At 39.5% G+C, this 14745-nt stretch overlaps 1 protein-coding gene across 3 annotated transcripts in view; it reads right to left on the minus strand.

Annotated features, from left to right (window-relative positions):
• LOC131237277 (transcription factor bHLH121) overlaps window positions 1-14745 on the minus strand; it is a 73023-nt gene that overhangs the window by 18443 nt on the left and 39835 nt on the right. For all 3 annotated transcript variants that reach the window (XM_058234967.1, XM_058234968.1, XM_058234969.1), the window contains one exon: window positions 11140-11261. In XM_058234967.1, coding sequence (XP_058090950.1) covers window positions 11140-11261 — 122 coding nt within the window. The remainder of the gene's footprint in view (window positions 1-11139; window positions 11262-14745) is intronic.

The raw sequence follows: 14745 nt of genomic DNA on the forward strand, positions 1-14745 counted from the left end.
CGACTACGCATCTCCCCCAATAGGGGGCTTCTCCCTTTGGGATGCCTCTAATCACTCGAGTCTAGTTTCGGTGGCGGTCAGTTTTCATTCGATATTTTTGTTGGATATTTCTATAGCAGTTATCTTTTGGAGTAATTGAGCAAGGTGATCGGTTAATTACTCGTTACTCATGATGGGGTGTTGGCCAAAACCCTTACCTCTTCTAGTGGGCATACACCAAAAACTCGAACTCGATTTTCCTAAGCTCAACTATAAGGTTTGAACAGACGTCAATATGGATGTATGATCCTCTTTCTATATGATGTATGAATGCTGCAGATTTTCAAATTTAACTAGAATGAAAACACAAATCTGGAAATTCAGATTTATATCTCATGGGACTGTGAATCTGAAAAATCAATTTCACAATTTCTGTGGGATGTAGATCTAGAATTATCTAAACATTCCTAGATGAGAAAACAGATGATCCTAAGTTCAGATAATTCGATCTAACAAAATCCATGCAAAATAGTTGATGAGGATATCAGACCCTTCAAAGTTTATCAAAAACGAAGGTGGTTGACGAATACATCCTTATGGCTCGATGATGGTTCGTGGCACAACCAAGGAAGATTTTGAAGACCTTACACATGTTCATGGATTAATTGAAGGCCTCGCATTAGGAGGAGACATGTGCATGATAAGTTAGAAGACCATACGTAGGAACTTTTTTTTTGTTATAGGGGTAGTTTAGTCATTTTTATCCGAATTTTATAAATAGGGAGTTTTCTATCCTAAATGGGATGATGTTTTTCTTAATGAAAGCTTGGTGCTTCCTTCTCCTCTCTCTGTGCTAATTTCTTCTCTTCCCCTAATCTCCTTTTCTTCTGAATTCCATTTTAAACCTCCCAACCTCCTTCTTCTCTGTTTATGCCTAGTATTCTTTGATTGCTACTGTTTACAATTAGATTCTTTGAAGTCCCCTTACCCTGAAAATCTAAGAATTGATCCCAACCCTCTTTCAAATTTTACAGTCATTCCTATTCCAGAAATCCTTTGATTTCATGGACTAGAAAAATTGCATTGACTGTTGGATTGAAACCATGCAAGATCGGGAGGTCCCATCCCTCACCGAATCCAATCCACGCATGTTTGAATACGAAATTGCAGGATTGTGATGATAGTCTTCAACTATTGCATGTTTCTTTTGTTATTATCTTTACTATGATGTGGAATGTTGAATACTTCAATTGATTTACTTAGTTTATTTCGCTGGATAATTTTTGTGTAGATCTGGAATTATATAGACAATCATATATAAGAAAACAGATCATCCTAAGTTCAAATAATTCAATCTAACAAAAACCATGCAAAACCTCGCTCTGATACCAAATTTGATACAAGACGGTATAAACTAGAATGCATGTGTGCGCACAGAAATTATCCAACGAAATAAACTAAGCAAATCAATTGAAATATTCAATATTCAACATCATAGTAAAGATAATAACAAATGAAACATGCAATGGTTAAAAACCATCATCACAATCCTACAATACCGTATTCAAATCATGCATGGATTAGATCCAACGAGGGATAGGACCTCCCGATCTTGCATGGTTTTAATCCAACAGTCAATGCAGTTTTTCTAGTCCAGGAAATCAAAGGATTTCTGGAATAGGAACAGCTGGAAAATCTGAAAGAGGGTTGGGATCAATTCTCAGATTTTCAGGGTAAGGGGACTTCAAAGAATCTAATTGTAAACAGTTGTAATTAAAGAATACTAGGCATAGAAAGAGAAAAAGAAGGTTGGAGGGTTAGAATGGAATTCAAAAGAAGATAAGATTAGGGGAAGAGAAGAAATTACCACAAAGAGAAAGGAGAAGGAGACACCAAGATTTCATTAAGAAAAACATCATCCCGTTTAGGAAAGAAAACACCCTACTTATAAAATTTGGATAAAAATGACTAAACTACCCCCACAACCAAAAAAAATGTTCGTTCGTATGGTCTTCTAACTCATGCTGCATGTGTGTCCTCCTAATGTGGGGCCTTCAATTAAATCAGGGACACATGTAAGGTCTTTAAAATCCTCCTTGGTTGTGCCACGAATCATCATCGAGCCATAAAGATGTATTCATCGGCTGCCTTCGTCTTTGATAAACTTTGAAGGGTCTGATGTCCTCATCAAGTGTGGATTTCGTACTTGGGCTATCCAAGACAATTAGAAAGCATGATTCCATCTTTTTGATAGTGGACCATCTTTCGAAAACTACCCATTTTCTCCCATGTTCCAAAACCCATGATGCCTCCAACATTGCCAAGCTTTTCTTTGGAGAGGTGGTTCACTTGCATGGTTTGCCAAAGACTATTGTGTCTAATAGAAATGTGGGACTCATGAGTTATTTTTGAAAGACACTTTGGCATATGATGGGTACGAGACTCCAGTTCTCATCGGCATACCATCCCCAAACTAGCGGTCTGGTGAAAGTGGTTAATTGAAGCTTAGGAAACCTATTACGATGTCTTGTGGGTGACAATGTTATGGCTTGGGATTCAATTTTACCATCCGTAGAGTTTGCTTATACCAGTTCAATCAATAAGTCAATAGTCATGAGTCCCTTTAAAGTAGTTCATGGCTATAAACCTAGGAAGCCTATGGATATCATTCTTATGTCATTCTCCCATAGGCCATCAGAGTCTGCAGATGCATTTGCACGACGCAGTCATGATTTGAACGTTGAAATTAAGAAAGAGATTAATGCGAGCAATGAAAAGTACAAATATTTTCCGACTCTGATCGCAAGTTTAAATACTTTCAGGTAAGAGATTATGTGACGGTTCGAATAAGGCCATAACAGTTTCCGCAAGGTGTCGTGAAGAAATTACGAGACTGTAGTGTATGACCTTATAAGAGATTGAAAATATTGTACTTCAATGCGTATGTTGTAGATCTTTCACCTGATATGGGCATTAGTTCTACATTTAATGTGGAAGATCTTGTGTCTTACAAGGGTCCAGCAGTTTCACCCGCTAGCCTTTATACCGACCCTCACGTTGACCCAGATGGTGGTGCTCCCGACCTGCCCAATCTGCCCCGTTACCTATGGCCCTTGCCAGACGATTCTTCCCAGCCTTTGCCTTCTTTACCATCCATGCCTGCTAAAAGTGGAGATCGACAGTAGCTTTGATGCAAGTGGAAGAACAGGTCAAAGTCAGATAGTACATGGATTACAGAGACTGAGATTCAAATACTAAACTCGGATCTCCTAGAGCATTATCGCAGTTTTATTTCATCAAAGACGAACTCTTCCCAGCCAATGAGAGTTGATGAGGTCATCTGATTTCCTTTTAGAGTTTATCAGAGACGAAGGAGAGCTACCCCAGTTTCGTTGTGGCTAGATGATCATTATAAGGGGCCCAGTGGGCCCAATTTAAGTTCATAGCCCCATTGAAGACCCCACATACATGATCGTGTATCTTTGAAGACCCTACACTAGGATGATGCATGCAGGTTACTTAGTTGGGAGTGTTGGACTGTTGAATTTCACACGTGGACCATTGGATTGTGACCGCGGAGCATCTTGGTCGTGGACCATTGGACACGATGGAGCCATTAGGATGGCATAGTTTAGCTATTTTGTTTATTTATTTTAAGTATTTGGTTTATTTTATAATTTAGTTGAAATAAGGGTGTTTTAGACATTTTATATGCAATAAGGATATTTTTGTAAAAATGCCCCAAAAAGATTTTTAAAGGGTTGGGCGTGTGAAGCCCTAGGGGAGATGGAAAATAAAATTTTCTTCTTTGTTGCTTTGAACAAAGAAAAGCCTCATGTGATTGGAGTTTGGTGTAAAACCATGGAGTAATTCCAACTATTTCCTCTCTTTTTCTCCTCTTCAAGGTATTTTTCACTTTTATGTTCTTCCATCTCTCTATTTCCTTTATTTTTCTTTTGTTTCCTCCCAAATCCCATCTCCACCATCCCTAAAACCCTCTAGGCCTAAACCCTACTCAATTGTACAACCGTACGGACGCCCCCCTAGGTGTTGAGGGCTAGAATCAGGTACTGTTTTAGATGGCGCTGCGCTACTTTGCGGTACTGCCTTAAGGGTGAGGAGCCAACTTTTGAGAGCAGGTGCCTTGAGGCTAATTATGTGATTCTGAGATTGCAAAGAAGCTTATTGCACTTGATCCAATCATTGTGGTGGTTGGATTTGAATCATAGGCACTTCTGGTGGTTGAAACATGAGTCATGAGCATGTCAGTGGTTGCCAAAAGAGATCATTCTTTCGGTGGTTGTTGTATCATGCAATGATATTTTCAATTGCTCGACGACATACTAGCAGCAACTTTGATGGCTATAGAATGTTCCCACAGCACTTCCAGTGATTGTAGAATGTTCAAGAAGCAATGTTCAATCAACACGTCTGGTGGTTGTATGACAATCCTGAAGCACTTCCGATGACCAAATGACAATTTGGTAGCACTTGCAATTGTTGGTGACACACAATGACGCCCTTATTATTTTTTACCAGATCTATTTTTTTACCAAATCTAAAGAGGCCATTAAATCTATCGATGAGGAAGAGCCCTCCAAAACCTCTTAACAAGGTGGTGAGAAAGGAAAAAATGGGAAGGAATATAGATATTGATAGAAGAAATGTATCATTGCTTTGATACCATGTTAAACTCAAAAGACTACATTGTGGAAGATGTAGAGAGAGAAAAGAGAGGAGAATACTGTCTTCACATTTCTCTCCCTCTACTTGCTCTTATTTATAGACTGATTTTTATTAATGATAAGATCAAAATAAATGCAAAACAAATCTAAAAGATTCACCATCATCTTAATGAGGACGTGGACAACCAAATGTTGATGGATCGGGCTAATGTACTTGCTAAAGAATTTTGAGATGGATTAGAGCATGGAACGGGGCCCAAATATCTTCCATAATGTGCCAAATCCGTGGACCCATCAATCGACCACACATTATGGCACCCGTGATACACTTTTGGGTCCATAAAATGATCTTTTTGTGGCATTTACCTTAAGTTACAAATATATATATATATATATATATATATATATATATAGAGAGAGAGAGAGAGAGAGAGAGAGACAGAGAGGAATGCTCACCTGCACACCAGTTCTCACGAGAACTCGTGAGGAACTTTTTCAGAACTCATCACACATGATGTGGGCCCAAAATCTGAACCGTCCATGTGATGCAGCATCCCATGAAACCCTTCGGGCCCAACTTTTACCCTTATTCAAAACTTTGGTGGGCCATGGCAAAAGAGAGACAAATCAAGGGAGGAAATTGTTTCCTTTTTCTATGGCCCACCAAAGTTTTGGATCAGAGTGAAAGTCAAGCCATGGAGATTTCATGGGGTGTTGCATCACATGGACGGTTCAGATTTCGGGCCTACACCACGTGTGATGAGTTTTGAAAAAGTTCTCACGAGTTCTCGTGAGAACTGGTGCACAAGTGAGCATTCCTCTCTCTCTCTCTCTCTCTCTCTCTCTCTCTCTCTCTCTGTATATATATATTAGACGAATTTTGGTTTGTTTGTTTGTTTTTTTTTTTTTTTTGCTTACGTCTCAAGTGGACAGCGGTATTTTAATCATTTTCCTTTTTAGGGCTAAGATTATCACATCTAGCTCATAGCATATGCTTGATGTAAAGCCTACATTAGTGTTACGGTTTCTCTTTTGTTTTCCTTGATAAAAAAACTCAATAAAGAGAAAATGTCCAGCAACTTTTGGGACAATTTTCTTCTCTACAAGCCTTGGGCATCAACCCTTCTCTAGGGTTTGTGCAGGTGCATATTTTCACAACTAGAGCATGTGATTTAGAGCATCCAAACTGGTGAGAGCTTTGATTTTTCACTAGTGATTGCATTGTTTTTTCTTTCTTTTCAAGTAGAAGAATCTCTATTCTTGGGTTTGGGTGTGTTTGGGTATGATTTACTTCTAGGGTTTGATAAAACTACATGTGGTTAACGAACCGCATTCGTTAGCTACATCAGATTTGGTATCAAAGCCTCTGCTTCCACCATTTTCTTTTTCTTGCTTGAGCTTCTTATTCTATGATTATGTCGCATAGAGGTAGAGGTCAAGGCGCGGAAGGAATGGATGAAGAACATGCAAGTCCAGTAAAAGAGAGATTTGACATGTTAGAGAGGCAAATGCAAACCATCTCACTACACTATTAGTGGGGAATGAACCACCGACTTCCGAAGACGATAATAATGAGTCGAGTGGGAATGACATTAACTCATTCCATTATGAATCTCTGTTTATTGAGCCACGATGAACAGGAAAGAGGAGGGATTATTATGACCGAAGTAGGAAGTTAGAAGTGAAGGTGGAAGTCTTTGAATATCCTGGTAGTATGTGCGGGGATGATTTTCTAGATTGGAATGATGCAATGGAAAGAATCTTTGATTAAAAAGATGTAGACGAAGCAAAAAAGGTTTAAAAAAAAATAATCACCATAAAGTTGAAAGGTTGAACTGCAACATGGTGGGAACAAGTTAAGGGCCACCCGAGAAATGAGCAAAAAATCCTAGGTGAAAACATAAGATGAAGTCTCTCATGAAGGAGGCCTTTCTACCCATTGAGTAGTGCAGTCTCTTTTTCAACGATTACAGCCATATCTGACAAGGGATAGGATTGCGGAGGAGTACGCGAAATAGTTCCATCATTTGGTGGCTCATAATAATTTATCTGAGACTGAAGAGCAGTTAGTTACTTGTTTCATGGATGGATTGTAGCTCATTATTGCAGATTGGGTTGCAAGTCATTATTGTAGATCGGTTGGGGATTCAACCAGCGTTTACCATTGCAAAAGCATGCAACAAGCCACCTTGATTGAAAATAGGAGTAAAGCCAAGTATGGCCGCATGGAAGCTTCTAATTAGATCCAATGGTATTCGGGAGAACAGTAAGCCTACAAAGGATTCGAGTCAGACCAAATATGTCACTTCAACATCTTTATCGCGAGTTCTAAACAACGGGGTAGTAGGACGAATAGGTCAGAATAACATCTGGTGCTATATATGCAACAGACTTGGGCATATTTCCTCTGAATGTAGGAAGCGACAAGTCGATTGGGGCAGTAGATCCAAAGAATTTGTGGGAGAATGGTCAATTGACAGTGAGGGTGAGACCATGGAAGGATCGCATGATGCAGATTATGATAGTGACAGTGAAAATGACAGAATATATGGTGATGGTCCAAATACGTTGTGATCCGAAAGGCTCTTCTTATGCCCAAGTCGACTAGAAGATGATTGGTTGCGGACTAATATCTTCTACACGAGCTGCAGAGTGAATGGCAAAGTAATGGGGTGATCATTGATAGGGCAACTGTGAAAATGTCATCTTGAAAGAGGTTGTAGAAAAGCTCCACTTGAAGACTAAGAGATATCCAGTTCCATATAGACTTGCTTGGTTTAAGAAAGGTAGCAAAGTAAAGGTTTCCCGTCGTTGTTTAGTTTTTTCACAATTGGTAAAACCTATCACGACAATGTGTGGTGCAACATAGTCCTAGGAATGGACATGTGCCACATATTATTGGATCGATTATGGTAGTATGACCCATGGACAATTCACAATGATTGGAAAAATACATACACCTTCATGAAAGATTATTAGAAAATAGTATTAAAACTCATGAGAAAGAAGGTTCGAGCAAAACCCGCAACCAAAGGGATGTCCGCCTTCTATCTCGTGCAAGGTTTTTGGAGATTGAGGATCATGATGTGGTTTATATGTTTGATTGGAAAAAATGTTAATGTTGCCACCACTATAAGTAAACCAATGGAAAACCTAATTGGCGAATACAAAGATATACTCTTAGATGAGCTACCTCTAGGATTACCACTGATGAGGGATATGCAACATTGCATTAACTTGGTGCCAAGATCAAGTGTACCCAATCGAGCAGCCTACAGGATAGCCCGAAAAAGCATGATAAATTGAAATGGTAAGTCACCGAATTAATGGAAAATGGATACATTAGGAAAAGTATGAGCCCATTTGCTTTATCAAAGGCTTTATGGGGCCCACTGTGATATATTTGTTTTATCCAAGCCGTCCATCTATTATGAAAGATCATTTTAGGGCATGATCTCAAAAAAGAGATAGATCGAATGTTCGAGTGGACCACACCACAGGAAGCATTGGTGACAATGACCCCAACATTGAAACCTTCTTAGGGCCCACTGTGATGTTTATTTTCCATCCAACCTGTTCATAAGGTCGCATAGACCTGGATGAAAGGAAAACATAAATATCAGCTTCATTCAAAACTCCTATGGCCCCCAATAGGTTTTCAATAGTAGGCATTCAATCCCCATTGTTTCCTGTGGTGTGGTATACTTGATCATTCTGTGGTGTGGTATACTTGATCATTCAATCTGCAACATCTGCCTCATTTTTGGGCTCATGCCCTAAAATGATTTTTCAAAATGGATGAACGGCATGGATAAAACACACATCATGGTGTGCCCCATAGCCCTTGATAGGACCATTTGTTTCTAGCTAGGTCCTGGTAGGGGTAGTACCCAATCCATGCATGATTGATTGGTGTGCCACACTGCTGACTTCGGATGTGTGTTGATGTCATCAAGTATTGTGGGCCCACCATGATGTATGTATTACATCCAAACCGTTCATCCACTTGGTGAGATCATTTTAGGGCATGAGCCAAAAATGTGGCAGATCCAAAGCTCAAGTGGACTGTACCACAGAAAGTAGTGGAAACAATGACAACCACCATTGAAACCTTTCTAGGGCCCACCATGATGTTTATTTGCAATCCAACCTATTCAAAAAGTCACTCGGACCTGGAATTAGGGAAAAATCAAATATCAGCTTGATCCAAAACTTATGCTGCCCCAAGAAGATTTCAATGGTAGGCGCTCAATCCACATTGCCTTATGTGGTGTGGGCCATGTGGCCCTCTTGAGCTTTGGATTTGTCTCATTTTTTTGCTCATGCCCATAAAAAAATCTCATCAAATGGATGGACGGTTTGAATATAACACAAACATCACGATGGGGCCCATAGAACTTGACGTCAACAAACTATAAGGACGGTAGTGTGCACGCATATAGCTCCCCTAGGCTATGGTTCGTAGGGTGTGTATATATATATATATATATATATAGAGAGAGAGAGAGAGAGAGAAAGAGAGAGAGAGAGAGAGAGAGAGAGATGCTCACATGCGCACCTACGCACATGCACACCTTTGCACATGTGTCATGGGCGTCCAATCCGAACAGTCCATGTGATGCGACATCCCATGAAACCCTAAGGAACCAATTTTAACCCTGATCTAAAACTCTAGTGGGCCATAGCAAAGAGAGATGCAAATCAAGGGAGGAAACTGTTTTCTTTCTTCATGGCCCACCAAAGCTTTAGATCAAAGCAAAAGTTGGGCACTGGGGTTTCATGGGGTGCCGCATCATGCGGACCATTCAGATTTTGGACTCACATCACGTATGATGAGTTCTCAAAAAGTTCGCACGAGTTCCGTGCGAACTGGTACGCAGCTGAGCATTCGGCTATATATATATATATATATATGGGAAAAGGTTCTATATGGTCGAGCTTATGGGAACTCCCCATAAGTTCGAGCTGTGTGGGACCCACCATGATGTATGTCGAACATCAATACCGTGCATTTGATGGGTTCCCTTTAAATTATGGGATATGCCAAAAATCAGCCATATGCGGAACTCCGGTGGGCCATACCATCTAAAATCATGTGAAGACATGCCTAAAACATATAAAAGCACTTGGTGGGGCCCACATGAAATTTGGATAAGTCTGAAACTTGGTCTGACCCCTCATCCAAGTGGGACACACATAATGGATGAGCTGGATTTGTGAACCACATCTCGGTAGGCCCAAAAAATGATTATGAATGTTTTAATGGAGGGTGACCCCTCTCAACTTTTGTATGTGGTGTGGCCCACACAAATCACGGATTGACTTAATTTTTTAAGCCCTAGGCCCACTATGGAATGGTGCATCTGACTGATGGGGTAGATGTTCGACATACGTCATGGTGGGTCCCACACAGCTCGACCTCATGGGAGCTCGACCATATAGAACCTTTTCCTTATATATATATATATATATATAGGGAAATGGTTCTATGCGGTTGACCTCATGGGAACTTCCCCTGAGGTCAAGCTGTCGAACATCAACATCGTGCATTTGATGGGTCCCCTTTAAATTATGGGATATCCCAAAAATCAGCCGTATATGGAACTCAGGTGGGCCATACCATCTAAAATCATGTGAATACATGCCTAAAACATATACAAGCACTTGGTGGGGCCCACCTAAAATTTGGCTGCGTCTGAAACTTGGTCTGACCCCTCATCCAAGTGGGACACACATAATGGATGGGCTGGATTTGTGAACCACATCTTAGTGCGCCCAACAAATGATTATGAATGTTTTAATGGGAGGGTAACACCTCTCAACTTTTGTATGTGTTGTGGCCCACACAAGTCATAGATTGACTTGATTTTTAAGCCTGAGGCCCACCACGGAATGGTGCATCTGACTGATGGGGTAGATGTTCGACACGCATCTCACTGAAGGTCTAGCCCTTGATACAGTGAATGGCAGAAAAGGATTCATATAGCTGACCCCAATTAATTGGGACAAGGCTTAGATGATGATGATGATATCTCTTAGGTGATCAAGAGAATTAGGGTTTTCATTTCTTACCAACTACATTCCATCAAATCTGCTGCCCAGAATCAAACTTGTATCGTTAGGCATTAGGTAAGATAGAACACCACAACACTGTCATTATATGCTTGGCATACGAAAAAATTGAAAATAGCCTCTTCAACTACCATAACACAAACTTGAAGATGTGGCAACACTAAATCGTTCATGTGATGTAATGTGATTGCTTAATAAGGAATATATGATGATGCATCGAATGATGCATCTAGCGCTGATTGTGCCACATAGTGGGGCCCACCCAAATGATGTCAGCTACTTCATTGCATACAGATGGAACCAGTAGTGCCAAATCAGCACCAGCAGCACTTTTTAGGGTGATGTACTGTCATTCGTCATAGTTTTTAAAAAATTAAAAATAATAATAATTTGCATTATTTACCTAGTGCATTTCCCAGCTCCAGAAACTGCTCATTTAGTCGATCCCTCCTCAATTTCTCACGGTCTGCCTTCTGAACTTTTCTTGCAGTAATGGAATCCTTTACTTCTAGTTCCCCTTGTTGACTGTAAAAGATTAAAAAAATATAAATAAATAAAAACCTTAAATCATTTACAACAAGAAGAGTTTGTGCTAAAGAAATAAGAAAATTACAAAACAAAATTAACTTGAAAGGCATGGCCCATATGCATGCACAGAGCCCAAAAATAAATAAAATAAGGTGCTGATGCAATATGAAAAAATAGCTTGAGTAGAAAAATTCCACATTTACTACAAACATATGAGAACAAATCCATGGTGTGAGTCAGGTCCTCAACAGTTATAACAGGATCAACCAACACAATTCACACATGAATGTAAAAAATTGCACTCATGATTATATATTCAGGGTAGTGGGATGTCCCTGACATCTGTTATCTAGTATCCAATTAAGGCCATCCCAAGCAAATGCGATCGCAGCAGGAACATGCCTTTAAAGGGACTGTAACCTTCTTTGTAGTTCCCATGAATAACATTGTCCAACCCACCTAATCCAGTCACAGCACAGGTTGCAATTACATGTAAATGTAAAGACCAATCGAACATATACATTTGTGTATGTGTTAACTATGCCCCCAACCGAAATTATAAGTGCTTCAAGTGCTCCAACATTACATCCATGGATCAGTGCCTTTAGAGTGTCATATTCAAGGTTAGGATTCCAAATATCACCGATATATATTAGCGATGCTATGGCATCACCGGGTGGTCGATATAGTTACTGGGATAAATAAGAAATTTACTTTTATTGGTGATAATATCACCCATATCGCCAAACCATCGATATGGCCAATATATTGCTGACCTGTCAGTACAAGTATTTACCTATATCAGCAATATCGTCACTATTATCGCTGATACAAGGGATATCATTGAATGATTTAAATTTTAAGAAAAATAACTTAGAAATCTGTTTATTTCTTAAAAATGATATGTTGTTTCATAATTATGTATGCATGTATGGATGGATGTATCATGTATGCATGAGTGGATGGATGGATAGATGTGTTATGCATGTAGATGCATGCATGAGTGAATGTAGATGCAATAAATGTATGTATGTAAAGTGCATATAGATGGAAGCATGGATGTATCATGCATGTATGGATGGATGCATGGATGTATCATGTATGTAATGGGGACAGATGATGACTTCTCGCTGCCTCGTGACTTCATGTGGGTTTGAGGCAAAGGTTTTTTTTTTCCACTTTTTAGTTTGTGGATGTAATACTAATTGCATTATATGATATTTGAATGAATGAACTCATTTTAGTTATAGTTGCACTGCTTCCTTTTTTTCCCGACAACACATGATTTAGGCCCCTACAAAATGGAAACTTATTATGTCGCTGTTTTTTTATTTTTATTTTTTATTTTTTTGATTCCTAAATGTGTAAACATGTGTCATTTAACATATCCTGAAGTTTCACTGAAAAATTCCACCTTTTTTCCCTAAGTTTCCCACAGTCAGTGGTATTTTTCCAAATACGAGCAATATCAATACATGTTTCTGTACCCCCAGCTGGTACATGTAACAATACTGATACTCTGAACATTGCTCGAGGTAAGCCTCAAGAAAAGTGTGCCAAGAGGTTTTTTTATGTCTACTCTGAACATTGTTCGGGGTAAGCCTCAAGAAAGGTATGCCAAGAGGGTTTTTTATGTCCTTAAACGTTTCCTGTACAGTTATACTAAAGAAGCATCCACCTCGATGACCCCATGCATTGAACCTGGTCTTCAACTTTACTACGTGAAAAGCCCACAATGTTCGTCTATCGGCACAAAGGTTGCAATGAAGAACCATATTTATCAATAAATCCCTAGGCCAACTGCTTGTCAGTTTGTGTTTATGTTTCAGCTGCGCTGGGCTAAATAACCATATTTACCAATATATCATCCCTGGGTTAATGGCTTGTCAGTAGCATAGTTAATTTACACCTGTTTATCCTTCAGGCATTGAAACTTCCTGTGGCTAATATTGACAAAACATAGAAAAAGGGAAATTACTTTGTAGTCTCAGTTTTCACCTTCGTGGCACAAGTGCCCATATGAGTTGCATGTTGAAATGCTCATCAGCAGCATTTTCTTTAACACTTTAATTCAAGAATTTAATATTAGCAGATATGAAAAACAAAAGAAAATTAAAGCAGAAAGGATGGATCTCTAAAAGATAAGAGGAAGTGAGATATTTTAACTTCCCACTCCATGTTTATTCCCACAGATCCACGCTACTCACTCCCTATCCCATCTCGACCTCTAATCACCAAGGCAAGAACCTCTGTTTCTCCAAAAACCATTCTTAAGCCCTCCATATTTTTCCTTGTTCCTTCATTTATGTTTTTGGTTGAATCCCCACTATGGGCATCTTTTCACAGTGCCAACTATGTTTTAAAGATGCAAGAGTTGTTCTCCTTGGAAAATTGTTTTCAACACCCTCCAGGCCCCTCCCTACTCTTCCTTGAAAATTAATCAATGTTTGAATAAAATTAGCAGCTTCAAAAAAATTATAACTATGTACTTGTGTTTGTAAATTGGTTGTTTCAAACTAGAGTAACCAATTGCACATTATATTCTGCAAACAAAATGAGAAATCACCACTCTGGGAAAGAGGAAGTCGATGTGGGAAGTGGGAATTAACTGCATGAATGGAAAGTGGCCATTGCCCAGTGTATTCGTTTGCAAAAATAAGTAGAATTAATCACTCCAGAAAAGTGCAGATGATGCAGGAGGGGGACGCTGAATGCACGCTGCAGCCTCCCGTGATGAGGAATCCGAATTTGGTATGCATCTCTAGCATGGACCATCAGAAATCCTTCAAGATCGGGTGATTCACAAGCATCTCAAGCGATGCTCAACCGAATCTCAACAAAAGCATAACATGGGGAATCTCCTTTCTCCTCCTCTTCTTCTTCTTCCTCCTCTCCTTAGAAGATAGTAAATTTTCATCTCAAAATTCCAAAAAGTTATTACAATCTCTTGAACATGGTATTTATAGAACAACCCTAACAAACCTCTAACCAGTGTTCGTAATATTGATAATATCGGCATCGACAGTCAGCGATACAAAACCCTCCATAGATACAGAAAAATGCTGAAAAATTGCCAAAATCCATTTATCATGCAATATATCACAAAATATCGTGAGATATCGCCGATATATCACACGATAATGCCTGATATTGCAGATTTTCCGGCAACATCTCATCCGCATCCCATCCAGAAATTCCAAAAATATAGAAAAAAATCTCTTACCTATCTAATCTGCCTAAGAGAGTAGCTTTCGATTGGATTTGGGTGAATTCCAAAGAAATCTTCTCCAAAATCCAGCGAAATCATCACCGAGATCCGAAGAAATCATCGATTTGGGAGAGATTTTAGGGTTCCAGGACGCCGGAACCCTCTCTGCATCGAAAAAAAGGGCGTCTGGGCCCTTTTTAATGGAATTTGGGTTGGTCGTTGTACTGCACACCACCGAGCTGACGGGTGTGTTGACATCACCAAGGTCCATGT

The sequence above is a fragment of the Magnolia sinica genome, chromosome 2 (genome assembly GCF_029962835.1).
Source record: "Magnolia sinica isolate HGM2019 chromosome 2, MsV1, whole genome shotgun sequence".
NCBI lineage: Eukaryota > Viridiplantae > Streptophyta > Magnoliopsida > Magnoliales > Magnoliaceae > Magnolia > Magnolia sinica.